This window comes from Rhizoctonia solani, chromosome 9, assembly GCF_016906535.1.
Source record: "Rhizoctonia solani chromosome 9, complete sequence".
Classification (NCBI taxonomy): Eukaryota; Fungi; Basidiomycota; class Agaricomycetes; order Cantharellales; family Ceratobasidiaceae; genus Rhizoctonia; species Rhizoctonia solani.
The window spans coordinates 1,354,537-1,381,561 of NC_057378.1; the positions used below are offsets into that span (position 1 = coordinate 1,354,537).

The window sequence follows — 27,025 nt, forward strand, 5'->3', positions numbered from 1 at the left end:
GAACCTCACACACGAACTTGGACCATACCCAAATGCCCCCACATCATGCGGTGGAATAGAAGATATATACCAAGGTGCGTTGCATGATGGCACCGAAGTTGCCATCAAGACGCTGCGCCATAGCCGGATCAATTCCGAGAGTAAGATTACCAAGGTGAGTATTACGCATCTCTATGTGTTGCCTATCCTCATGGCAGGCATGAGTGGAAGTCGTCGGCGTCACGTGTCACGTGTCTCCAACGCATCTCTGTTTGACTTGTTCCTGACCATCGTAATACCCCGTTCACATCACAATGAAAATCGAGGAACTGGTCATAGAAGGCAAGGATGTTATTCTGTTTTGAAAGAAACACCGCTCATATACGCAAACCATGGATAGGTTTCAAATCCTATCCGACACGTACCACTATCCGAGGGTGGGATCCTTCATTCAACGCGATTACTGGTCTGAATGGAACGGGAAAATCCAATATTCTAGACGCTATCTCATTTGTGTTGGGCCTCACTGACTATAAAGAGGTGAGCTGTGTCCGTATTTGTCATATTATTATAGAGTTAAGACGGGCGTTGGCAGTTGCGCGCGTCCAACTGGCAAGAGTTGATCTACAAAAAAGGAGCCGCTGGAGTGACGAAAGCGAGTGTTACTATTGTATTTGACAATTCAGACCCGGCGAGCAGCCCGCCTGGTATGCAAGCATTGAAGCAGATTACCGTTACGAGACAGGTAAGTCCCTTCTAGATTTTCTAGGACATTGTTAATGTACCATTGGACGACAGATCTCGATCCCAAACAAATCCAAGTATCTGGTGAACGGGCATGTCTCACAGCAGCAGCATGTTCAAACATTATTTCAGTCTGTACAGTTAAACATCAACAATCCAAACTTTGTTATTCGGCAAGGAAAAATTACCAAGGTGTGTCCATCGTTGCTTGTTGGGGACGAAGTTGATTTGAGAGTAGGTACTGAACATGGGCCCACGTGAAATATTGGGATTGATTGAAGAAGCAAGTGGTACGAGGATGTACGAGGAGAAGAAAGAAAAGGCGCTGAGGACCATAAGCAAAAAGGAGAAAAAAGTCGAGGACATTGAAGCGGTCAGTTTCTTTACTTACTGTTTTGACTGCCAATTCATCGTTCTCTTCTAGCTTCTTGCGGAAGAAATTAACCCTAAGCTCGTCCGCCTACGAAAAGAAAAAGAGTCTTACCTCGCGTACACAAAAGCCGTATCTGAATCGGAACGTCTGGGCCGTCTTGTTTCAGCATTCCAATACACCGACTATCGCTCACGCCTGAATCAACGCAAATCTGACATCTCCACTTTGAGTGACCACAAGTCTACCTTGGAGCGGTCCAGAAAAGATAAGGGCAAAGAACAGGCAAAAATGTCAGAGGAGGAGGCGGAGGTGACTAGGAGAAGAGACGAAGAGATGCACAAAGATGGAAAAATGAGGGTGCTCGAGGAGGAGATGGCCAAATGCGAGAAGGACGTCGCCAAAGTGTTGGCCCAGGAGGAGATTGTTCAAGGCGTATATCAAGAGAATACGAAGAAGGTCGAGGAAGTCAAAGTTGCGCTTGCTAAAGTGAGTTTATTAGCGTCCTAAGTCATGCTTGATTGTTAACATTGGATAGATGAATGACTCCTTGGAAGCTTCTCGTACGGCTCTTGCTACAAAATCCGCTGCATTCAACAGTGCAAAAGAGACACAATCTGCAGCCCAGCAATCTCTTACGACGGCGGAAGAACTTTCTCAATCTCTTTCCTCTGGACTCTCGGGCATGAGCACATATCAGTCCAGTATCGCCGAAGCAAAGAACCGAGCCGCTGCAGCTGGGACCGAAGCAGACCAATCCGCCAAGCAACTCCAACTTGCTCAGGCTGAAATTCGGGACAAGGAGAATAGGGTGAAAAAGATTGAGACCGAAGGACGGGAAGGAAGAGAGGCTGTTGACAAGGAAAAGAAGGAAATTGACCGGCTCAGGGGTCAACTGGAGAAGATGGGCTGGACTAAAGAACTCGGAGAAAACGCTGAGCAGGAGGTTGAGATGGCTATAGAAGAAGCGAGGAAAGCGAGAGACGTAAGTCATTGGTTTTCTTCCATCTTATCATCGGTTAAACCAATTTCATGGAACGTAGGAGGCAGATCGGTACCGGGCGTTACTATCCCAACTCGACTTTGCATACTCGGATCCCACGCCCAATTTCGACCGTTCAGCAGTATTAGGACCCCTAGGGAACCTTATTTCGCTCACGCCTGAGGTGGCAGACAAGTGGAGCACTGCCCTTGAAATTTGCGCGGGAGCCAAAATATACAACGTTGTAGTACGGGACGAGCGTATTGGTTCTCAACTCCTCAAACACGGGCAACTCCGCAAGCGCGTAACCCTGATTCCACTTAACAAAATTTCCCCGCCCCGCGTTACTCCCGTACAGATCGCAGCCGCCAAAAAGATTGCTCCCGGAAAGGTCTTCCTCGCACTTGAACTTATTTCATTCCCACCCGAAGCTCGGCCAGCAATGGAGTTTGCGTTCGGAGATACTCTGATTTGTGCGGACGACGAAACGGCCAAGAAGGTCACTTATGATCCTATCGTTCGAATGCGATCTGTTACCATACATGGGTCGCTGTACGATCCGTCTGGAACATTGAGCGGTGGTAGCGCACCTCAGGGAGCGGGCATCTTGAAAAAGGTGCAGGATGTGATCCGGTGTGAGGCGCGGGTCAAAGAATTTCGAGCTCGTGAGGTAGAGTTAAAGAAAAAATTAGAAGAGTGGGGTAGAATTGAGCGTGAGATGGACGGACGAGAAGATAGGGTCATGAGGATGGAGAAAGGAGTTGGCGGAGATTCGTCCAAAGTGAGTTTAGGCCAGTACATTTGCTGTCTAGTGATTGATGACGTTGGCCGCTTTCTGAAATAGTTGACTCGCGAAATTGAAGAGCTTAAGCGCACGATTATGCAACTGGAGAGCACGATTACCGGAGCGAAGGAGCGGAAACAGGAAGCCCAAGCCGAGGCCGCAAAACTCGAAAAAGACATGAAGGAGTTTGGAGGCAACAAGGAGAGTAAACTGAAGGAACTCAAGGTAGGGCGATTCAGTTCTTATCGCTCGATGAGAAGCTGATAGTTCGGCAAAAGGCGGATATAGTCAAGAAACGATCCGACCTGGCGAAGAAGACGGCTCATGTCAAAGACTTGCAGAAAGAAGTGCAGGTAGCTCAGCTGGAACTGGGTATGTGTGTTTGCTGCCCGAGAGAATAAGATGCTGAAAGACAGATCAGAGCAAATGGATGCGGACATCGAAAAGGCGACTGAAGAAGTTGAGGCTGCCCAAACAGCTGTGAAAGAGAGTCAAGAGCAGATTCGAGAGCTAAAGGGCAAGAGAGACAAAGTCGAAGCAAGTGCTTATATTCACTATCGGCGCACCTCTGCTGACCGGTACCCACCTTCTTCCAGAAAGCGCGATCGGTTGTGGCTGCTAAACTCGATAAAGAGAAAGCCGCCCTGAAAGCTTACCAAACTCAGCTTGACGCTCTGGCAACCCAGATCGGTCGAATCACTCAGCAGATTTCAGACATCGAGCTGGAAATTAAGACTGCAGACCATGACCTTGCGAATGCTACCAAAGAGAAGTCTGCACTTGAGAGTCGAATCACTGAGCTGGCAAAATTAAACCCATGGTTCGCAGATGAAGAGCGGTACCGAAATTTACTTTAGTTTGGGCGACATCAAAATTGACCGTTTGATTAGGAACTTTGGCAAAAAAGGCGGGGAGTTTGATTTCTCTGCTATGGATATGCAAGCCACCAAGGAAGCTGCGAGGAGAGCAGAGGAACAGTCCAAGGGGATGAAGAAAAAGGTCAATTCCAAGGTTATGCATATGATCGAAGGGTGAGTTTCGTTTCATCTGTTAATTGATTCGATGCCAACTGGATGGATAGTGTGGAGAAGAAAGATAAAGAGCTTCAAGAGCGCATCTCTATGGTTCAAAAGGATAAACTTAAAATTGAGGCCACTATCCAAGAGCTCGACAGAGAAAAAATGGCAGCACTAGAGCATACTTGGACCAAGGTCAATGAGTGAGTCGCGCGCGTTTAGGCCGGACTCCTTCCTCAGCTAACGATGGTTTCAGCCAGTTCGGCCAGATTTTCGCAGAGTTGCTGCCCAGCAACTTTGCAAAACTGCAACCCCCTGAAGGGAAGGAATTAACCGACGGATTGGAAGTCAAAGTTCGCCTTGGGCAAGTCTGGAAGCAAAGTCTGACTGAACTAAGTGGTGGGCAACGGTATGTATTCCTCCAAACACCCGGTTATTCCCCGCTTTAACGTGGCCGGTAGATCCCTTGTGGCACTGTCTCTTATCATGGCCCTCCTTCAATTCAAACCAGCGCCCATGTATATTTTGGATGAGATAGACGCGGCGCTTGACCTGTCACACACACAGCATATTGGCACTCTCTTCAGGAATCGTTTCCGTGGAAGCCAATTCGTAGTCGTCAGTTTGAAAGAAGGGCTATTCACCAATGCGAATGTCTTGTTCAGGACACGCTTTAGGGATAACACTAGTATAGTCGAGGTACGTTATGGCTTCCTATCTTACGCTCTTCCGCTAATCCATACGATATTGACATCACAGCGAACCGCACAACGTTCCAACTCGGCATTGTACGAGGCGAATACCGCGGCAGGTGGGTCGAGTCGACCACGAGGTCAGGCCACGAGGGTGGTTGCGGGGCAAGCTTGAGTTTCTTGGCATGATGTATCTGTATGGGGGGCTATTCTTAAGTTATTATATTTTGATATGCGATGTCGTTCATTTTCCTAATAATTGACCTGTTTCACTCGGTGCCTGTGGCAGTTCGCAGCACAGACACGCCGGGTATCTATTACTCCCGTATCGATTTGGTGCTCTTCTCAGAATGGTTTTCCAAGTAAACTTTGTGCATGCATCGGATTCCTTTCTATTTTGAGCGAATGATAGGCCTAGGGTCGGAAATGATGCAAGCGCGCTTGGGTTCCAGGCACCTTTGATACCTGCGCTGAATAAGAATGTCTCGCAAGGAAACACGCTTTCTCTTGGGGTTTCGGCGACTAAGACAACCGATCTGAGCACTATAGAAGGAGAAGCCCCAATCTACTCAAACCTGGCCACCATGTTCTCCACTAGCGCTTCCGCCCTTCCATCTTCATGTCACGTCTGTCCTCTGCCATGTATCTACTTCACTGGTGGGATCAAAACCATGACACACATTGATGGGTGTCTTCTGGATAGACGTCATATGCAGCATATTTACATACTCAACGGAAGGAGTGGATTCGGCAAGACGCAGATCGCATTGAAATATGCGCAGACCCGCGGGCGATTGTGAGTAGAAATACAACCAGTACTTGGAAGACCACAGCACGCGTAACCCAATCAACAGCTTCTCAGACATCTTGTTTGTCGATGGATCATCTCAAGATACTGTGAAACAGTCCTATACCTCTTTTATAGTCAACAAGGGCCGTGGCACGAGTATGGAAGACTCACTGCGGTGGCTTTCTTCGAATAAGACCAATTGGTTGATAATCCTTGACGGGGCCGACGCCCCAGATCTCGAGTTCAGGAGTTTACTCCCGTCTTGCAGCCACGGTAATATAATTATTACTACTCGGCGCACTACATTCCCCTGTTCCTCCGAATGGCCCCATTCTCAAAGCCGTTTGACTCCGATGAATCAAGAAGATTCTCTGGATTTATTGGCTAAAGTAGCAGGAATAAGCCTTCCGCTGTCCTCTTCTCATCAAGGATTGCTAGATTTAATTGAGGTGGGTTAGTACACGCAGACATCCCGCAAGTAACTCGATTGATACTGCTTTAGGATGCTCAATTCTTACCGATTCCTCTTACGCTCTCGGGTGTGTTTTTGAAAAGAGCTTCTGGTGGCAATATCAATGAATCCTGTCAGTTGTATCGTGAACAATTTCTCGAGCGCTTACAAGAAGCGCACGCACGGTCCGGAGCTCGACGTAGTCCCTGCAAGAATCTAGTGGAAGCAGCGTGTCTAATCGCTTTCCCAAATCTGGATACCCATAGTTTGAACTTTCTTCGGGTCCTAGCATTTATGCACCCAAGGGGAATCTCGGAAGAAATATTTCGGCGCGCTGCCGAGGGGTTTTCTACTTACACCTCAAGCTTGCCTCCGACCGAGACTGAAGACCGTGTTACCTCATTTTTAAAGATACTGCTCGACCCATTCCTGGATGGCGACCCTAACTGGAACGGCATGGCTTTTATGCACTTGATGGCTGAGATGCTGGATCGCTCCTTCCTGGATTTTGTCCAGCCAGGTGCTTTGTATTCCGTGCCTCCCTGTATTCACGATATCGTTGCGCGAACACAGATACCTGATGCTCCTTTCTACTGTCGGATAGCCACACACCTTCTTGCACTTGCTATCGACCCTTCTCGGGATGACAACGAGGAACTAAAGTTCCGCCAACTAATAGCTTCTCACGTTAACTCGGTTCTCATACAAGGAGAGAACGTTAGCTTGGACGAGGCTGCCCGGTTTGTTCTCGTGTACATGACCAACGGTCAGCTAGAAGAAGCTGAAACTTTGCAGTTGGAGGTTCTCGAGTTCCGGCGGCGAATGCTTGGCGAGGACCATCACCTTACCTTAGATAGCCAAGACCGACTAGACACTATATATAGAATGCGAGGCAAAGAGGCGCCTAATGCTCGTTTTATTGATGAGGATTACTTAGCATCCCTCCCTCATAGCCAGCTTTCCCGAGTAAGTCCATCTCCTGATGTTTCATGCCAATGCCATCTCTGATGATCACTCCAAAAGCGACCTCGGGTGGCTCAGAACCGAATTTCTGTGAGCTTGCAAAGAATCACCATCAATACGGCAAGCTTAGTCTAAATTTAGAGCTACTGTTATATTCTGACAATGATAGCGTGGACATAGCCTCTAAATGACATCGTAAAACATTTCACGCTGGTGTCGCGGCTACGGGACCTCACACACGAACTTGGGCCATATCCAAATGCCCGTACATCATGGGGTGGAATAGGGGACATATACCGAGGCGCATTGCATGATGGCACCGAAGTTGCCATCAAGACGCTGCGTCGTAGCCGGACCAAATCCGAGAGTAAGATTATCAAGGTGAGTATCACGCATTTTCATGTATCGCCTATCCTCATAAAGCATAGTATACTGCCCGAGAAATCGCTGCTTGGTCAAAACTTGATCACCCGAATATACTCGAATTTCTCGGACTTGCTGTATTTCAAAATCAGCTAGTAATGGTGTCTCCTTGGATGCATTATGGAGACGTTGTGGAGTTTGCCACCCAGCGAGGCGCCAACCGATGTTCCTTGGTGAGTATTTTCGGTGTGATAGGTGGGCGAACTTGCCATAGCTGATTCTATCGTATACGTAGTGCCTCCAACTTAGTAGTGCAGTAGCATACATGCACAGCATGCACACGGTAAGTAAATCAACAGTCCATTCCATAGATGTATCTCAGATGGAAATCCCCAGGTTCATGGCGATATTAAAGGAGTCAGTTACTCTTATCAAGTTCCATCACGATCACTTTTACTGATGAACATGTCTGGACAGGCGAACGCACTGGTGTCCGAAGATGGTATTGTAAAACTGACCGATTTCGGGCTTACAATTCTTCAAGAGCCGGACGTTTACATATCGTTTACGGAAAAGGGCGGGGGGACCGAACGTTGGATGGTGAATGCCCTATGTTAATTTGCCTTTGGTATAATTGTTAAGCTCACCATCTGCAGGCACCTGAGCTTCTATTAGAAGAGACCGCCGTCAGATCCGAAAAGGCTGACGTATATGCGCTTGGGATGGTGGGTCTCCATCTCGTTTAGCACCTGCATGCGACACTAACTCAACCAAAATGTGTCAGACATTTCTGGTAAGCCCAGTGATGCACTCTGTTGTACGGTATTAACAACTCTCCCCCTCCCCCCACGAAGGAAATCTTCACGGGTCTTCCACCCTTCAGCAATGTTAGGCGGAACGCTGCGGTAGTGGCCATGATATCACGAGGCGAGGGACCTCGATATCCGAACGAAATGGCGCTGTACACAAGACACAGCGATCGCGTATGGGAGATGCTTCAGCAATGTTGGAGGCAGAATCCCGCTGAGCGCCCAACAGCAGAGCAAATCAAGGCGGTTTTCTATGAAATTATGTAACCAACAGACATTTGCTACATACTGGGTATGTCCGAGGATTGGTATTGAAATCTGTACATTCAATGAAAACGAGAGCATACACTGCGGGATAGTGCTACATAAAAACAATGTAATCATATGTGTCCTAATGATCGTAATTCATCAAAGCAAAAACCTCTCAGGGTTTACAAGACACTAGGTAACTGAGCGGGATCGTATACGTCTGGGATTGTTGGGGGTGGCTTGCTCCACTTGTCAGGACAGGCAAGGAAATATCGCTCCATGGCTTTTACGAAGCGGTCCTGATATTCCGCTGGAGGAACAACCGTCACTTCTCTTCCACTTTGCAAGTTGGACTTGGCCTTGTTTTCGAGAGTCTTTGCAAAAGTGTAGCTGCCTAATTATTTGGTCAGCTTGATGACGATAGAGCGAGAAACATGTTGCAAACCGATTGTGTCTACCAGTCCACAAGCGATTTCACTACGCTCTTCATCCACTCCCAAAAGTAAACTATGCGAGTATAAGCCATGGCATGGTAGCGGTAATAATGAAAATGACTCACGAGTAATCCATAATATTAGATTTGGCCAAGAATTCGGCGTCATATTTGACCGCCTCCTGCAGAATTAGCTTGGAGTGTGGTCGCACCAATAGCAATGCTCGGGAAGCACCCTCCATCCATTCACCGTCGAATAGAGTGGCTCCACTCTTTCCTCCGGTTTAACCTTGCGGCCCTTGATACCCTTCAAATCAAACGTTTGAGAGATTGTTCGACCAAACATGAGGTTTTCCATGACCAGAACATCCGCACGAGTTTGAGTCGTGCCGGACTCTAGGTTCTTGACCTCGATAGTATAGAACCCGAGCATCTTGGCAAGGACAGAAGCTTTAGAATGTGTGGAATCAATGTAACGGAAATACGAGGGCGCCATGTCAATCAAGATTTGCCTAGAGAAAAAAGATGAGTAGGATACTCAAGTGGAAATCAAGAACCGACACATACAAATCTGCCACGTTCCACGCATTGACAAGTGATTTGATGATGTACCGATCGTCCCGCGTTTTGAAAAAGTTTGCCTTGGATTTTCCTCCCTCCGCGAGCCAATTGGCGCTCTCTGCAAGACTACGGTTGAAACTATCCGCGACACCACATCGGCGGCGCATCGCGTCGAACTGTCTTGCAAAGTAGACTGTGCAACTGAATTTGAGGCGGTTCCCTGCCGTCCAGTCGTACCTAACAGATTATCTCAGGTCTTGGCTATTGGAAGATCAAGCGAGCTGCTCACTTTATATGCGGTCGATCATCGATAGGACCATATGCAGCATTAGGGTCCACGGCCATTAGCCCGACGTGGTGCATGGGCAACGGTTTATCAACCAGGGGGTTCAGAACGTATTTGACCGCACTGGCAAGTACTGAAGTCAGAGTTCCTTGTTCTGATGGTCGGGAAGATGGCACAGGGGCAAGCGGAACATCTTTGGGCGGAGGAGCCGGGTTTGAATGTTCACCATCGTCCGAGGATTCTTCCAAATCAAAATAAGCAGGCGGGGTAGATGCTCCCGTCACCGATTGGGATGGAAGCTTCGAGGGGGTGGGGTGGTAGTGTCTGATCCAAGGGCTTTCCCGTAATGCTCAGTCAAGAGCTTCCGGGCCTCCTCGTCAACTGAAGATGCGACTCTACCTCCCGCGAATTCGGTGCTGACTTCGCATGCAGGTTTGGACCACGCAGAAGGCGGCATGATTGATGCGGGTCGAGAGCCAGAAGCACCCAGAGTTGAGAACTTGGAAGGAAGACTTGGGCCCGAGTCGGCGGCCCGTTTGTGACTGAGAACGTTACGAAGGCCGAGCATCGACAGGTCTCGCGGGTTCTCTTTGCGCGTAATCACTGTTGAATAAGATTCGGCTTCGCCCCATAATGACGGGTTGTCCTGGTCTGGATCAGGTATTGAGGGGGCAGTTTGGGGTGCGGGAGTAGCAACTCGAGACGGAACAACCGATATGCTTGACATGGATTTCCCTAATCTGGAAGATGTATACCCTTCGTCGACTGACTCGACGTAACTCGTTACCCGGTGGTTTCTAAGGTTTTCCAGCTCTGTCGCATAGTCTGCCGAACTTGAGGGCAAATTCAGTCAGTAAAATCAATCTTTTGGATTGACCAAGGAGAAATATACCTCAACGTAAAAGCAATAATGCTCCCTAGATCGCCCTCTCTCACAACAACATCACATCCCGGAATAACATGCGTTTCCTTTCCCCACCACCAAGGCTCTGAGCACTTGATTTCTCGAATGATATTCGAGCCCTGGACCTCGGGCGTATGTTTCTTCTCCCACGCCTTGATCCTGTTTACAGCACCCCGACCAAACATGATAAACTGGCGCCGAACATCGTTCAGTGCGCCCGACCCAACACGCGAGAGTGATTCGTACAGTTCTCGTTCATTTAATGATAGCTGGGTACGTAGGCTTTTTAGGAGCACACGGTCGATCGCGGAGGGAGGGAAGAGAGGTGGTGTTGTGATTGGTAGAGCAGTAGGTGGTGGTGCGACAAGGGGTACAGGAGTCGCAAGGGCCAAGTCCGAACTTGTTTGTTGGTGTTCAACTGGTGGTGGAGGAGGTGGAGGAGGCGGGGGTGGAGGGGGCGCAGGCGTTGATAAAGGTGAAAGTCGTCTGGGGGATGGACCGCGTCTCAGCGCAAAGCCTTGCATCGATGCGCTTCTTGTCAGCGCGGGCATCCGGGGTACCTTGGCCAGCGAGGGCTGAGATGCTTTTCGAGCCAACGTAGGTGGCATACTCGACTTTTTTCTCGGTACTCGCGGTCTATCCTCGGTCTCGGTATCAGAATCTGGAGGAGTAGTAGGTAGGCGCTTGTGCGCAATCTCTGGGTTTGCTTCACGTGCCTCGAGATACGATTCCTTCAAATCCAGTTAAATTTACTGTGTAAGAAAGAGTTGATAAATGCAACTCACCAATTCATCCAAATGATCCTTGATCCCCTTCCAGAAACTCGTGATCTGCAGACGAAGCTCAGACCGTACTCTTTCGTCAACAGCAAGGTCGGCTCCACCATGTCCCGTACGTATGGGAGTTCGGAGCATCCTGACTTTGGGTACTTTAACCTCGTACACATCGCGTACTTCCGAAGTTTCAAACGACGCCATCCACCCACTATGCGAAAAGTGTCTGAGGATCGAGTGTCGGGAAGATGCAGTGTGTGGACATATGATGTGTCGAGAGATGATATAGACGGCGAATATATTAATAATTCAAGGAATTTAGCTAGAGAGAATAAACTGCATGTCGTTTTAGATGAGAAATCAGAGAGGTGAGGCGAAGTAACCTATTTACTCACAAGCCACCAGGACCAAGATCTTTCTTCTCCGTCCGTTCGCTGCAGACAGAACAGCCTAGCCATGTCTTGATGACGGAATTGTCTTCCTGTTCAATAGGGCTGGCCCCAATATCAACCCACTCGTCATCCTCAGTTAAACGCAACACGATTCGCACTCGGTTGTGTATCCAACTCATCTACTCAGTCCAAAGAGAAAAACATCATCAATAAGACCGCCCGAAACCGTAAACAATAATCTTACCCGATGCTTGGAAACATATTCCCCGCACCCCGGCTCCTGGCACACATCATCTCGCTCAGCCGACTGGCACAACCGATTAATAAACATCCCCAACGGCTCATCCAGCGCCAACTCGCTCCCATCACTAGCAACCTTGTCGCTGGCCTTGTTCCCGATCGTAGCGACGCTCTTCCCGACCGCAGTACCGGTCCTCGAACTCGTAGGAGAGTCCTTTTCGCGTCGGCTCGAGCCGGAAACCGTCGAGTCCCGCCGACCGTCGGCCTCTTGGTCGTCCCCGAAAATCGAGTCGGATTTGCTCGCGCCTTCGCCGGTGCCTTCGTCCTGCTGGCTCTCTTCCTCCTCAAAATCTAATGGAGACCTTCCGAACCTAAAGTACCGGTACGTCCGCCAGTGGGCCTGGACGCAAATCTTGGGTCCCGGAGTCTGCACAGTCGCCTGTCGATGGGACGTGGTCGTCGCTGTCGTTGTCGTTGTTGCCGCCGTAGCCTTTCGGCTGGCTGGAAGCCCGTAGCCCGAAGAAGGTCTCGAGCCGTCCGCGCTGGACTTGTCGTCAATCGGCTTGGGTTCGCTGATGATGTCCCCGCCCGTAACGCCCGCAGCAGTAGTCGCAGGTGCAGGGGACGTAACTGTTTCTTCCTTGCCCCCACCAATCCCGAGCGAGCCCATCACATCCACATATTCGGCGTATAATACGGTTAAACCTTGGTGCCGCACGAACCCCGCCACACCACACATCCCGCGCCCCTTCCACTCTTTACCTGTCTTGGCTTTGCCCCGACCGCGCTCCGACGGACGGTCATTCCGTTCTCGCTCTGAAGGCCGAATATGGACCCAGTGCGCAAGAGACCGCGTTCGCCGACGCCAAAGATACTATTTGCGCGCCACTGGTTGCGTAGGTCGACGGGACCGAGGTCCGCGCTTGATCCGGTGTTGCCTTTCCAGCCAAGGATCGAGGCTAGTCCTGCCTTTTCGTCTCCTGTGGGGCGCCGGAGGGTGCTTGCAGGGATTGGAGTTTGGGAACGTGACGGGACGGCGGAATCTTCGCCTATTCGGGGAATCGTACTCGCGGTGGAGGCAGTCAGTCGGGAGGCGGTTGCGCTGGTGGTGGTGGTGGTAGTGGTAGCGGCAACAACGGCCGCATTAGTCCCACTCGTGATAAAGTCTCCTAAATCCTCATTGGGGTCCATTTCTTTTTCAGCGAGCCTAACGATCAACCCCGGCGCGGTGAATGCAATTCCAGGACTGGTCGAGAGTACATTTGCTTCTGATTTAAGTGTTTCGAGTAATGCGGCGAAACCGCCGGGGACGGGGCGGGGAACATCAGGGGATGTAGGTGAACTAGACGGGAAAGCCACTACCCCAAGCGCATTCGATGCCGATACGGTTGGTTGTGGCGCGACAGATTTGGGAGGGACGGGTGGAGCCACTTTTGGCGGCAAAGCAGGTCTCGGACCGGTTCCAGCGCTAATGGGACCCGTCGAGGAAAACACCCGGGTGAGATCGAGCGATGGTCTTGTGGGTCGTTGGTCATGGAGCGCGGGCGGGAGTGGGAATCAAAGCTACTTCTGCTGGGAACCGGAATTTCGGGAAGGGGTGTATTTCCCGAGCGGAGAGGCGAACGGCGGGTGACGGATGGGTGGCGTTGATTGGTATTGGGGCTCAGGCCATGTACAAGTTCGGATGTCTTGGCCAGGAAACCCCAGAGCCCGTGCCTTTGTTGTCGGAAGGGGTCAAGGGACCGGAAGACTCTGTCGAGGGAGGAATCGGAAGGGTGGCGGGAGTAGGGGGTGCAGGTGGTGGGGGATAAATCAACTTTACGTGTAAATCTCGCATCAAGCTGAGTTCAAGGTGTATAGCGAGGTGCACGTATACCTAGAAAATACAATTTGAGGGCAAGATCACCCAATATGGAAATACGGGCACTGACGGCAATTCGCATAACCCGGCATAAAGACTCGTAAATGGCGGGAGATTTGACACCTCGTACAGCAAACGTCCGCCGATGATAGCTGGCGGGGCCTCATTCTCGTCTGCTAATAAACGCCAGCGTATTGGACAAAGAGCAGACAAACAAACGGCAGAACAAACGTACCACAGACCCACTCGGCCAGTCCGAGTATAATCTCGCCTCCGTGGCCCAGAACCTTTCCTTTATACTCGAACCTGGGAAGTGTCCATGTGCCAGCCTCGAACTTGCACGCATAGCGATTGGCAACCGAGCCCCCGAAGCATCGCGAATGGTGGGACGAATGTGCTTGGGGAGGAGATGGCCAGGACCAAGTGTTTCGCAGCGCCATGTTTGTCCTCTTCGCCCGACTTGTTTACCGCCATAATAGCTCGATTGATATCCGCCAGTCTGGTTTCCCTATCCCAGCGCCCTCGTGATTCAGCCGATTCATGTCTTGCTCTCTGGCAATTCGTATTCCCGACATCCAGCCCCTGCTCTCGATAACCTGGCTCATCTCCCCCAATGCGCCCTCGAGACATCGTGCCCAGTCATCCGAAAGACCTTCCTCTCGTAGAACATGCACTAGCACATTATGCTCGTGCTCGATTGCGTCTTGGGTAAAGCCAAATGAGGACGGGGGCGATGATGGCCCCGACATAATAGACGGTGGTAGCCAGGTGCAAGCTCCGCTAGTGGCTTGTGCCGCCGGAGATTATGGCATCGGCTCACACATGACGCATGGCTAATTGTGGGGAACCGCCCGGCGCCTATGAGCCACGAGGTGGCGTTGCTCGGCCCGGCAGACGGTTGTAGTTTAACCTTGTTGGCGGACACGTCAACAATAAACGTAGCAATAAAAGCGCAGGACGTTAATCATACGATGGAACCATCCGTGTACTCTATCTGGTTGGTCATACACTACAGAAATAGCCTCATTGTCATGAGCGCTATACCCAATCGATACCTAAGCTTGTGATAACGATAATTAGTCATTGACTGGTTTGCATGGTTTTTTGTCGTCCAATTAAATCACATCCCTGTCCGCTTCCATGGCCGATCACGCTCATTGTTCGGCTTCTTACCCAGAAAGACTCAGTAGGACCAATTATTGGCCTTGAGTACCCGTCAGTGCCTCATAACTGAGCTTTAGACGGTCGGGGATGCACAATCACATCAATATCACATCTCTTCTAGAGCATATTTACATTGGCAACATCACAAACATCATAGGCATAAGAAATTAAATCGGCATCGCCCGCCCTTGTTAAGAACCAATATACGATGTGTAATAGACGATCCACACTCGCGTATATCTAACGTTTGCGTAGCCACAATTCGTTCACAGCAACTATATTGAAAAAAACATGGGGTTAATCACTATGTGTAATTGTAAGAGTATAAGATAATTACCAAATACCCTCATAACACGGCCTTTCAGTTTGGCCTAGCACCAACCCGAACTAAGCCTTGAGGCTACTTGATTGGTAAGGTGCCACATCCCTAGTGTTCTAGAGGCTCTGGGACACCAATCGGTCATAGAGTAGAGGCTCCAGTGGGCAGGCCTAGTGCTCGAGGCTCCCAAGATACGCTTTCAGCATCTTTGCCTTTCAGAACATACAAGCCGACTCCGGTTCTGAACCCATGAGCTTCCCCGCTATACATCCTCGCGCGAACATCGCGGAATCGTTTCTCCAGCTAACTCATCCTGACTTCCCACTCAAACCTCGTCTGCCCACTTCACCTTTGCCGCTTCCCATTTCGCCCCCCATCACGCGTCTTCCATCTGGCGATACTCCTCAGCGACCAATTCTCAGGCCGCTCCTTATCACCGGGTATACACCCATGCTTCATCATCTCCATCCAGACTTCAAAATCGGCTCGCATCGAAGGTTTCGGTTCATTCTTTCCTTCCTTTGCGTCTTGCCGTCTCCGTTTGTCCTGTAGTTTTGCTGCAAGTCGGACTTCGCGCCCCCTTACGCGCATCTAGTAACCAGTCGTTCAGCACCAAGAGGGAACAAAGTATAATTTTATCACTTACTCTATCCTCGGGTGGATACTTTGCTAAATTAGGCGGCGGTATGTCTCGTAGTACTCGCACAACAGAGATGCACTATGACGACAAAGATCGCAACAATAAAAACAAATTCATCCATCACGTTCTATTCAAACTTATCATCATCATCAGGCTACTCACTCGATGCAATCAACCAACAATGCTGGCTCCAACGTTTTGCCTCCGATCGATGCGCCGTTCATGTCAGTTGTGCCCCACCCGATTCTTTGCGTCGATACCGGTGGAGAGGGCCAAGGCTGCATCGACCGGGGCGGAGCCATCTAAGGTGGTGTCGAGTGTGATTAGCTCGTCTTTGGTGACTGCTGGGAGAGGAATGTTTTCAGGTGTCGGGCTGGACGTGTATGAGCGGCTGGTGAGGTGATCCCATGGAACCGGCAAGGAGGTGCAACATCGAGTTCGGAGGTTGGGATGAACGAACTACTGGAGTAGCACTCCGAGTGTAGCGCATAAAAACGAAAATGGAGGAGGCTAAGGTAAGAACAATCCAACTGGTGGCTAGCATATAGCTGCCTATAGATACCAGGGGATCTAAAACGGAAGTAGAGAACGTGCATGTAGCCTTGGTTTTATGAGTACGCTAGCCGGTGCCGGATTAGCAGGGTAAGCGATGGTGATTATTTTAGTAGGGGGAGCGGCAGAAAGGTTGCTGGTCTTAGTGGGTCTGTTGCGACTAATCAGGTTGATAAGGCGGTTAATCAATTCACCCAAGCCAGGAAACCCTAGAGAAAGAAATGTGAGCTTTAATTTAGGAAGTTCAGGACAAGATTCACGGATTACCAGTTGACCTTTTACTCGAGCCTGGTAGAGAGCTACGAGGCTCCCGTAAATCGATAGGCGCGTAGTGGACCCGGACCGCTAGTGGAGTATACCGAATAGATACGGGAGCTGGAGGCCAAACCATCGTGCTCGAAGCACCGCGGGTTATTAGAACAGGATTATTGGAGCCGATGCAGCTGCAAGTCAAACGTCTGATTCAAGGCCACCAGCATGTTTGAACATGAAGTTCTCACCTAGTAGCTGACAATGGTTCCATATATTTTGGGTCTCCAATGGGAATTATAAAGGCTAGTAGCCATACAATTATTAACAGGAAGTTAAACGCCATAGTCAACGTGGTGGAGCAGGGTACAATGCGTTGCTGATTCACTCGAAGAGGGATTTTACACTCACACCACAGAGATATATATACCTCGTAGAATGAGACCAACGAGCACGTTGTTCTTGTGGCGAAGCGTCGCCATCCGAATAATCAGCTGGACCATACCACGCTCGAACGCGGCGTATCAAGGTAGGATCGGGTTGGACCTTGACAGCCTCACGAATGATGGGCGCTTATGGCGACTCTTGGCCTGGAAGTTAACAACAGTCAATTCAGCATTTATCAATGTCGAGAATCAAGTCCATACCTCTGTAAAATTCTCATCTCGGCTGAGCAAAAACGAGCGCCCAGTATGACCGGTGATGACGCTAATTTAGGTGGTGCGAGCGCACACTGGACCTGTAAATTCTTCACCCTGAAGCTTGGCAAACCGGTTTATGTGTAAGTGCAATTAAGACAGCCATCACCAGACCACGCACCCATCCTTGACCATCCGGAACCGGGTGATATAGATCGTGCAATCAAGTAAACTCTTGGTGCATAAATATGCAATAATTTCGTTTCTCGCACGTAGTTCAGAGTAAGGCTGCATACCGACGAAGGTAGCGGTATTCCGAGGACTCTTTGTGGCTTGCTCCAGCTGTGTTTTAGTTGTCCATAGGGTTGGTAATGTGACATATTTCACAACAATGCCTATTAGACCAGATCTCGCCTTCTTTTGTCCGGTATCAAGGCCAAAGTCAGACTCCGTTGGTCATGGGCCAGGTCCATTGGATTTCTAGCCATATGAGTGAGTTCGATGTCGTCACTGCTTTTGCTCCCGGTCCTATGATTAACACTGATTATATCGAATCATGAATAGCCCGCCTCCTGTTCAGCAATAATCATACCGACCGACTATTATGACGCAGCAAAAGTACCGTATAACGAGACCTGATTAAGACCTAATATATACGACTCCAGGGACGTCAGACAATAATAACTATTACTATGACCATACCTTAGCCCCTCGTTACAGGTAATTCGACCCCAAGGCCAATCAATAAAAAAAGTACAACTGGGTTGGTCAGGTTATCTTTCGTTATGCAGATAACAATTAAGCTGGGTTTGAAGACATGAGATACGATGATGAGTGAACACCGTAATTACACAGAAACGACTATTTTACGGAATATATGCGCTTTCGAGCACTCAAAAGATGCAGTTTAGAGCCAGCGTTCCTAAAAAACATGGTTTACTTGTTTTTAGGGTGCGAAAATTGACATTGGAATTAAAGTCAGTATATCACTTCCATTTTGAGCTCGTGCCAATAATCAGCCCTTCGGATAAATATGCCCTTGGACGCAGTAAATCTACAATCGGCTGCATGGGTAGTTGCAATTATGAAAGAGTAGTAGTCCTAAAATGTATTTCTTATATTACGAGAGCAAAGGTGTGGCACATTAGAAACACTTGACACTTATCAGCCACAAGTTGGTGGATCGTAGCCCAAAGGAGTGTTTAACCTCAGAAGCTCCTAAGTGATAGCGTGAATGCATAGATCGCAACGGGGTAGGGAAAGCGCTCCAAATTAGGGATAGATTGCTTATATGCATTTGATAGGAGCAATGATACACGCTGAACACACGATATTCACTGTAGGGCCGGAACTAAGTTGATCTTCTGAGCACGGTTCTGAGTGCCACACGTAGTGCCCTAACACATGGATCGTCGGGAGCGGATCGCTGAAATTCCATGTCGTTACCCCATAATACACTTGGAATGCAAGATCAACAATCAGCCACAAGTCTTTCCTGGTCCTATCACAATGGGCAAACATCTAAGAAACCAAACTCGATCATTAGTGCGTAATGTGTAATTCCTAAACAAGAGCTAATCAAAACAACGTATATCCCAAGTCCAACGCTCAGGCCGCAGGAGTGGGCTCCTCAACTGGTTCGGCTAGTGCGTCCGGCTCGGCAGCAGGTCCAGGTTTTGGCAGGGTTGCAAGCCACTTTGTAACAGCCTTTTCATGCGCACTACAAAATAACCGTTAGCTATAGCTTAAGATAAGACAAAAAAAAAAATACGTAAACTGCAATACTGAGTCAAAGACATTTCGAACAACGCCTTCTTTATCAACACAGAAAGTCACTCGAGCTAGGGAGCATTCGATTTCAACAGGAAGATTAAGGACCCACAAAGCCAAGACACATACCCTCACTCAGCCCAAGCAACCCCTTGCCAACTTGGTATTTCTTCCTGGCTTCACCTTCGGTATCGCACAACATCGGGTATGATAAGCCTTGAGCATCAACAAATGCCTTTTGTTTCGCGACTGCATCTCCACTTATTCCGACAATTTGAACATTATGGGTCTTGTAAAGTTCGTTGGAAGAGAGTGCGTCGCGGAAAGAGCACACTTCTTTTGTGCAGCCTGATATAGTAGTTCATAAGCGCGGAGATGAGGTAGAGCTTGCTCAGAGCGTACCATAGGTGCCAGCGGCAGGGAAGAAAAAGATAATAGTTGGGCGACCGGCAGTGGCGGGGTCAAGCTCGAACTGTTCGCCAGTGGCAGATGCTAAGGTGACGGCCGGTGCAGCTTGACCAACAAGACCCTTGGGACCAGACATTATGTATTTGGAGCGGAAGTGGATTGGGGACGTACGAAGAGGGAGGTCAAGCAAAGATACGGGACATACGCGCTCACAAATCGCGCTTTAATGCCTTCGATCCGTGGCTGTGCAAGACGGAGATCAATAACACTAAATGACAGGCGCTCGGCGACTCGGTAATTTGATCTCCATTTTCATGCTTCGTTCTTTCCCTCGCTCTCTTCGAAGATATGCCACCTCGGCCCATCCCGTGGCAAAGTACGATGTTTGTGTCATAGGCGGTGGTCACGCGGGGTGTGAAGCTGCGGCTGGGGCGGCTCGAGCTGGGGCACGTACCCTCTTACTAACCCAGAAACTCGAGACTATTGGTGAAATGTCCTGTAATCCGAGTATTGGAGGAGTGGGTAAAGGGACACTGGTCAGGGAGGTGGACGCACTAGGCGGAGTGATGGGTCGCGCTGCTGGTATGTCATATCTGCCGAACAATTGACGATAAAAATCGAACATGTTACAGATGAGGCGGGAATTCAATGGCATATGCTAAACCGATCCAAGGGCCCTGCTGTTTGGGTATGTTTACCTACGTTTCGGGCTGCCTTTTCACTTAGGGATGTGCAGGGACCTAGAGCTCAAATGGATCGGACACTTTACAAACGTGCCGTTCAATCCACTCTCTCGCGTACTCCAAACCTCGAAACCCGGGCAGCTAGCGTACATGATCTGGTCCTCCAACCATATAGTTCGGCAAATCCCCTTACTCAACAATCAGTCGTTGGAGTGAGGTTAGATACTGGGGAGATGATAAAATGTTCGGAAGTAGTAATTTGCACAGGGACCTTTTTGGCTAGAGAAATACATATCGGTATGCTGAAATCCTCTAACTCAGGAAGCTAAGACTCACAACTCAGAATAGGGCACAAATCCTTCCCAGCCGGACGTCACAATGATCCTGCATCTCCCGCCTCAGGGCTCTCGTCTCACTGCACCGCGCCGGATTCCAGCTTGGACGACTGAAAACTGGCACTCCCGCTCGCCTCGACAAACAGAGTATCAATTTTCATGGATTAGAGAGGCAGGATGGAGATATACCTGCCAGTGGGTTTGCATATTGGGGCCCAGGAGTCAAGTACGAGGTGCGCTGAGGGGTTGGATTTTGATAAGAACGAATAGCTGATTTGGGTTCAGAACCAACAAGTAGCATGCTATAAAACGACGACTACGCCTGAGACTCATCGGATTATAACGGGGAACATTGATAAGACAATGCACATACGCGAAACTGTCAAGGGTGCGTACTGTGATCAGCCCTCGATTTTTTTCAAACTCCTTGCTTTGATATCTGATTTCGTTGTACCAGGGCCGCGATATTGCCCTTCGCTGGAAGCTAAAGTGTTGAGGTTCACAGAGAAGCTAGGACACATCATATGGCTGGAACCAGAAGGATTTGACTCGGGTACGTGCTCCGTCATTTCGAGCGATTATTTTGGCTAAAGTTGACGTTCATAGACTTGATTTATCCCAATGGATTGTCCAACAGTATGCCGGAAGATGTACAAGAACTATTGGTTCGAAGCGTCCCAGGCCTCGAAAACGCAAAGATCGTACGACCTGCCTATGGTGTCGAGTATGACCACATTGATCCACGTGAACTCAACCGTGCGTGTCACGCTCTAGTCGCCCTAAGCATAAACTGAATTGGATCCATAGACACGCTTGAGACCAAACGCATACGCGGTTTATTCTTGGCCGGTCAGATTAACGGCACCACGGGATACGAGGAGGCTGCAGCACAAGGTGTTTTGGCAGGCATCAACGCTGGCTTGAGCGCATTAGGAAAGAAGCCCATGGTTATTGGTCGCGCTGAAGGGTACTTGGGGGTGATGGTGGATGATTTGATTGGAAAGGGTGTAGAGGAGCCTTGTAAGTTGTTGCGCTTGAGAGTGTATGCGCCTATGCATGCTAAATATGCCAGATCGAATGTTCACCAGTCGAGCCGAGTACCGAATGTCGATTCGAAGCGACAATGCCGATATGAGGTTGACGCCCAAGGGTACGCCCTTCTATGATATGTATGATTCACTTACTAACTGGGCTCTAGGCCGTGCGGCTGGAGTTGTATGTGACGGACGATGGGCCGAGTTCGAAAGTATGAAGGGGGACATGGATCGAGCTGTGGAGCTTCTTGGAGAATGTGTGCTCAGTCCACAGGTTGGTTTATATTGATAGGTTATGATAACCAACGGTACTAACTTGCACGTCAGAAATGGGAATCCCACGGCATTGCCGCAAAGCGAGATGGAGTTCCAAGGAGGTGGGTGTCCTCGACAATGTTCAGAACCATGTCCAACATATCACCTCAGTGGCCTTGAAATGTTACGAAATCCGGGAATAAACTGTCAAAAACTGGCTGGGGCGATCCCTGAACTCAGTAAACTCGATCCAAAAGCACTCGCACGAGTTGACGTTGAAGGTTCAAATTATCCATGCCTAATATTGAGTATATACTGACCATTAGTAGGTCAATACATGCACCATCTTAAACGACAAGAGGCCGATATTCGAGCGTTCGCGAGTGATGAGATATTGGTACTTGACCCCTCATTAGATTATGATTCCGTGATTGGGCTTAGTACAGAAGTTCGGGAACGGCTAAAACGAACGAGGCCGGGAAGTATTGTGAGTAGGTCGGTGGTTGATTCTTCAGGATAAGGCTGATAGTGGTGGGTGGACAGGGCGCTGCGAAACGGATGGAAGGCATGACTGCGTCGTCTGCAGTACTGTTATTGAGACATGCAAGAAAGATGGGGAGTGTAGAGAGTCGTATTATTTAGGGCTTTTAGATGTTGTGTCGGTCTCCGATTTTTGATAGCTTTTGCATGATGTGCATAGTACATGATATTATTGAAATACTCCCACGTTTCTAAATTAGTAACCATAGCTTATAGAATAAGAATCCTAGGACTCTGACTGGAATCCAGAGCCATGAACGTACTGCTCTTTTTGGGTAACCGCTCGATGAAACCCACTGTGGTACCCAAACTGTAAGCTCGGCGCCTATGTTGCTTATGAAGGGGATATTATATATCCTGATAACTGTTGATCGCCACACTACCCCCTTACCAGCAGGCTCGAGATCGTGGGAAATCTTTCCTGTATTAAGGCATTACTTACAGTACTTCAAACCAATTGAGACTGAAACTATGCAGCAGTCTGGTCTAAACCTGCTTTCCCTAGGTAATACCAGGACCAGTCATAAGATCTGTGATAATATGCTCATATGATACGTACCACAGATGGCGGTGGGATAACGGGCCTCTCGTCGCTGTTGATCATCAAGGAGATAATGACTAGATTGCAAGAAAAAGACCAACAGAAAGCGCTCAAGCCATACGAGTATTTCGATATGATTGCGGGAACTGGGACAGGAGCGTAAGTGATACAGCGGCTATTGCAAGTTGGATTTACAGATTGCGACTGACTTTCACTATTCATAAGTATATCCGCTGTCATGCTAGGTAGATTACATATGAGCATTGATGATGCGATCAAGTCCTACCTTCACTTGATGAGGACTGTATTCTCTGAACGTAAATTCACGATGAAGCGGGATACGGGCGCATTCAAGTCGACTGTCCTGGAGAGAGAACTGAAAGAACTTGTCAATAGGATGGCCGGGGACCCGAATGCCACGTTAATGGGATCAGCACGAGGCGAGGGATTACAATGCAAAGTGTGAGAGGATGGGCTTCAACAATTAATGATCCAGACACTGATACCATTCGGAAAAAAGGATAGTATATGCGATGTCTTCATTTAACTTAACTTCTTCTACTCCCATCCCTTTTCGGTCTTATTCTTCGGCAACTGTTGCTACTAGCTGCCCAATCTGGGAAGTGTTACGCGCTACGATGGCCCATCCGGAGTTGTTTAAAGGCATTGAAGTTGATGTAGAAGGACTAGGTATACGGAACAGATTCACCGATGGTGGGCTCGGATGTGCCAACCCCACCCCCCATCTGCTAGAAGAGGCGAAAAAGGAATACCCTCACAGAGCTGTGGCCTCAATCATCAGTATTGGCACAGGACATCCCAAGGCAATTCAAGTTACGACTGGGAAACTTGGGGGCAGCTGGGCTAACAGAGGGCCGGCAATTGCGAAGGCTATGCAAGCGGCGCATGGGATGGCCGAAGGAAGTGAACGAGTAGCTGAAGAAATGGCACGGCGTTTCGCAGGTATTGGACACAGCTATTATCGTCTGAATGTGCAACAGGGAATTCAGGGAGTAAAATACGATGACTGGGAGCGGCTGGACGAAGTTGCAGAGCACACAAGGGTTTACCTGGACCAAGCTGAAATGAGATCAAAATTAAATAGACTGGTTAACGCAGCCCTCGAAAGAATCGCAGTCATGCAAGTGGCTCGGATAGGTAAGTGTTCAAACAAGAAAACTACAAGATGTCTCATTTGAGGACTAGACGGTCATATCGAGAGTTCAACGGATCCCATGCAATATCAAATCCGAAGCTGTCCATCTTCATCTCAGCGGTTCACTGGACGAGGGTACCACGTAAAGCTAATTAAGGCTTATTTTCTATGTGACTCGCCTGGTCGACGTCTTTTCGTTTTGTATGGGCTTGGCGGCGCGGGAAAGACACAGGTCGCGCTGAGATGTATCGAAGAGCTAAGAGAACGGTAAGATGCTAGTGTTTAGGAGAGGTGGTCCCGCGCTCATGTGTTGATGTTAGATTTGTACATGTGATTTTTGTTGATGCGTCATCGAACAGCAGTATCCAGACTTCGCTCACAACGATCGCGCTAAAAAATAACTTGGGCAAAACACACGAAGAAATGCTCGATTGGATCAACAGGCACAGTCACAACTGTTTATATGTACTTGACAACGCCGACGACCCAAAAATGAGGCTGCAGAGTTACTTTCCACAAAGCGGAGACTACAATATACTAGTAACGACTCGATGCTCAGAGCTTGCAGATTTGGCAGGCAGCATCGATGCAATATGTAGCTTATCCGGGCTGCAAGAGGACGACGCGGTGGAGCTGTTGCTAAGGACCGCAAAACTGAGTCTAGACAAAATGGACGAACTAGATAAAGCAGCAATGCATAGTCTACTCAAGGTTAGCCATGTGATATCTATGGTTCAAAAAGCTGAAAGCGTTATACATAGAGGTTTGACTACTTAGCATTAGCAGTGGTGCAAGCGGGCGCATACATTTGGAAGATGCAGCTATCCATATCACAATACTGGGACAGGTACTCGGTTCGCCAGAAAGCCGTACTCGAAAGGGGTATAGGTATTGGACTAGATGGATACGAGAAGACGGTATACACTACTTGGGAATTGAGCCTGAAACAAATCAGCTCACATGCCATGGAGCTGCTGTTCCTCATCGCGTTCCTACATCGTGAAGAAATACTGGAAGAAATTTTTCAACGAGCAGCACGCAATATGCAGAAAGACGAGGACGAAGCTCTACTTAGAAATGAACAATCCGCAGTGGAGCAGAGAGTAAAAAATTTCTTGCGCCACCTAATAGAAAGTCGGTGGGAGGATACATTCACGCTCTACATGGGTGAACTCATGTCGTTCTCCCTGGTTACATATGACCGCGCATCCCAAGCGTATGCGATCCATCCATTGGTACAAGACTGGGCGCAAGAATCCGCTTCCAAGGAAATGATCTCTATCCAACATAGCGCTCTCCTCCTTGCTCTATCGATTGATTGGAATAGGGGAAGTGCTGATTATGCTTACAAGCGCCGTATCTTACCCAACGTCAACTTGATTTTCAAGGAGTTTCGATTGCACGATATAGACACTCTGGCTCGCTTTGCTGAAGTTTATCGTAGTGCAGGCCAGTTCAACAACGAAGCAGCATTATGGGACCATGTCGTTATCACACAGAAACAGCAGATAGGGGAGCGCCATCCAAGAACTCTAGCAAACATCAGCAATTTAGCGAAAGCATACCAGGAGAAACGGGAGCTGAAGATATCAAAAGAACTTCAAGAGACTGCTTTGGCTGCACAGGTACAGGAACTGGGACAGGATCACCCCGACACATTAGAGACTATGCATAGGTTGGCGTGGACACTATATCTGGAGGGAAAATACGACAAGGCAGAACCGCTATTGACCACAGTCGTAACCTCTCGGAAGAAGGTGCTCGAGGAGGATCATCTAGATACGCTCGAAAGCTTAGACGATCTTGCAGCTATATATGGATCCCAAGGCCATCTGGTAAAAGCGGAACAACTTAGAGCAGTAGTGCTGGCGACTCGTAAACGACTGCTCGGAGAAGATCACGTTGACGTACTGGAAGGCATGAGCAACTTAGCACAGACGTATAGCGAGCAGGATCGATCGGCTGAGGCAGAAGAGCTATACAGAACTGCACTTGCTTCCCAGAAGCGAGTGCTAGGAGACGACCACCGAGACACAATGACCACCATGCACAATCTAGCACACACATACGTCAATCAAGGTCGATTGGCTGAGGCAGAAGAGCTATACATGACTGTACTTGCTTCCCGCAAACGAATGCTGGGAGATGACCACCGAGAAACAATAGCCACTATACACAATCTAGCACAGACATACGGCAACCAGGGTCGATTGGCCGAGGCAGAGGAGCTATACAGGACTGTACTTGCTTCCCTGAAGCGATTGCTAGGAGATGACCACCGAGACACAATGGTCACCATGCACAATCTAGCACAGACATACGGCAACCAGGGCCGATTGGCCGAGGCAGAAGAGCTATACAAGACTGTACTTGATTCCCAGAAGCGAGTGCTAGGAGACGACCACCGAGACACAATGACCACCATGCACAATCTAGCACAGACATACGGCAACCAGGGTCGATTGGCCGAGGCAGAAGAGCTATACACGACTGTACTTGATTCCCAGAAGCGGGTCTTAGGAGACGACCACCGATACACAATGGTCACCATGTACAATCTAGCACATACATACGGCAACCAGGGTCGATTGGCTGAGGCAGAGGAGCTATATACGAATGTGGTTATCACGCGGGTACGAACCCTGGGGGAAGATCATCGAGAAACGCTAGATAGTATAATCGGTTTGGTCCGCGTATACACTCTCCAGCATCGTTTTGAAGAAGCCGAAGCTCTGGCGATCCCAACGCTCGAATCTTGCCGTCGCACACTGGGGCCCAATCATTCTTATACAATTTACACGATGGTATATCTGGAGGATATATACTCTTTACTAGGGAAGATTGCTGAGCGGGATGCTCTCAGAGAAGAGCGTGTTGTCGTTGATTTTTCCGATTTAGACTCGTAGTTGTATGATATCATCTGTTTTGTTCCCATTGCATTACTATTTTTAGTGCTGCTTTACTGCTACATGTAGGCTCGCCACAAGAAGTGATTGGGATTACAAGTACGCCATAGATACGAAGGACAAGTCCTGTCTGAATATTGGGCGCCAGGTATATGGATGCTATCGAAATCTCCTGATAAAGTCTTTGAAACTA

General features: G+C 48.9%; 5 protein-coding genes across 5 annotated transcripts; 2 read left to right on the forward strand and 3 right to left on the reverse strand.

Moving 5' to 3' along the window:
- Positions 1 to 327: 327 nt before the first annotated feature.
- RhiXN_07963 (chromosome segregation protein sudA) lies at positions 328 to 8,210 on the forward strand (the record flags this gene model as incomplete). The annotated part of the gene is made up of 29 exons (XM_043327779.1): positions 328 to 519; positions 575 to 724; positions 778 to 915; positions 962 to 1,096; positions 1,148 to 1,582; positions 1,632 to 2,078; positions 2,137 to 2,856; positions 2,920 to 3,084; positions 3,138 to 3,231; positions 3,281 to 3,400; positions 3,460 to 3,697; positions 3,750 to 3,890; positions 3,941 to 4,078; positions 4,132 to 4,284; positions 4,337 to 4,574; positions 4,635 to 4,686; positions 4,857 to 4,929; positions 4,980 to 5,363; positions 5,422 to 5,806; positions 5,860 to 6,774; positions 6,832 to 6,861; positions 6,952 to 7,152; positions 7,200 to 7,367; positions 7,430 to 7,477; positions 7,531 to 7,551; positions 7,612 to 7,734; positions 7,791 to 7,859; positions 7,919 to 7,927; positions 7,989 to 8,210. The coding sequence occupies 29 exons, from the start codon at positions 328 to 330 to the stop codon at positions 8,208 to 8,210; spliced, it is 6,204 nt and encodes a 2,067-aa protein (XP_043183164.1).
- Positions 8,211 to 8,374: 164 nt separating this feature from the next.
- RhiXN_07964 (1-phosphatidylinositol-4-phosphate 5-kinase) lies at positions 8,375 to 14,391 on the reverse strand (the record flags this gene model as incomplete). Its single annotated transcript, XM_043327780.1, has 16 exons — positions 8,375 to 8,586; positions 8,638 to 8,699; positions 8,752 to 8,807; positions 8,861 to 9,137; positions 9,193 to 9,423; positions 9,476 to 9,821; positions 9,872 to 10,305; positions 10,365 to 11,107; positions 11,162 to 11,360; positions 11,545 to 11,720; positions 11,786 to 12,486; positions 12,537 to 13,249; positions 13,276 to 13,622; positions 13,688 to 13,818; positions 13,878 to 13,948; positions 14,111 to 14,391. 16 exons carry the CDS (start codon positions 14,389 to 14,391, stop codon positions 8,375 to 8,377), a joined length of 4,980 nt encoding a protein of 1,659 aa, XP_043183165.1.
- A 1,079-nt stretch (positions 14,392 to 15,470) lies between these two features.
- On the reverse strand, positions 15,471 to 16,708 carry RhiXN_07965 (uncharacterized protein; the record flags this gene model as incomplete). Its single annotated transcript, XM_043327781.1, has 5 exons — positions 15,471 to 15,716; positions 15,772 to 15,843; positions 16,006 to 16,138; positions 16,512 to 16,526; positions 16,578 to 16,708. 5 exons carry the CDS (start codon positions 16,706 to 16,708, stop codon positions 15,471 to 15,473), a joined length of 597 nt encoding a protein of 198 aa, XP_043183166.1.
- A 2,104-nt stretch (positions 16,709 to 18,812) lies between these two features.
- On the reverse strand, positions 18,813 to 19,518 carry RhiXN_07966 (AhpC/TSA domain-containing protein; the record flags this gene model as incomplete). The annotated part of the gene is made up of 4 exons (XM_043327782.1): positions 18,813 to 18,924; positions 18,976 to 19,045; positions 19,104 to 19,322; positions 19,377 to 19,518. The coding sequence occupies 4 exons, from the start codon at positions 19,516 to 19,518 to the stop codon at positions 18,813 to 18,815; spliced, it is 543 nt and encodes a 180-aa protein (XP_043183167.1).
- A 178-nt stretch (positions 19,519 to 19,696) lies between these two features.
- On the forward strand, positions 19,697 to 26,832 carry RhiXN_07967 (tRNA uridine 5-carboxymethylaminomethyl modification enzyme GidA; the record flags this gene model as incomplete). Its single annotated transcript, XM_043327783.1, has 21 exons — positions 19,697 to 19,964; positions 20,015 to 20,070; positions 20,119 to 20,277; positions 20,502 to 20,633; positions 20,686 to 20,788; positions 20,858 to 20,953; positions 21,007 to 21,156; positions 21,208 to 21,420; positions 21,473 to 21,550; positions 21,599 to 21,708; positions 21,762 to 21,811; positions 21,861 to 21,970; positions 22,019 to 22,176; positions 22,233 to 22,274; positions 22,674 to 22,734; positions 22,794 to 22,929; positions 22,996 to 23,232; positions 23,291 to 23,928; positions 23,977 to 24,193; positions 24,247 to 24,637; positions 24,688 to 26,832. The coding sequence occupies 21 exons, from the start codon at positions 19,697 to 19,699 to the stop codon at positions 26,830 to 26,832; spliced, it is 5,550 nt and encodes a 1,849-aa protein (XP_043183168.1).
- Positions 26,833 to 27,025: the final 193 nt, after the last annotated feature.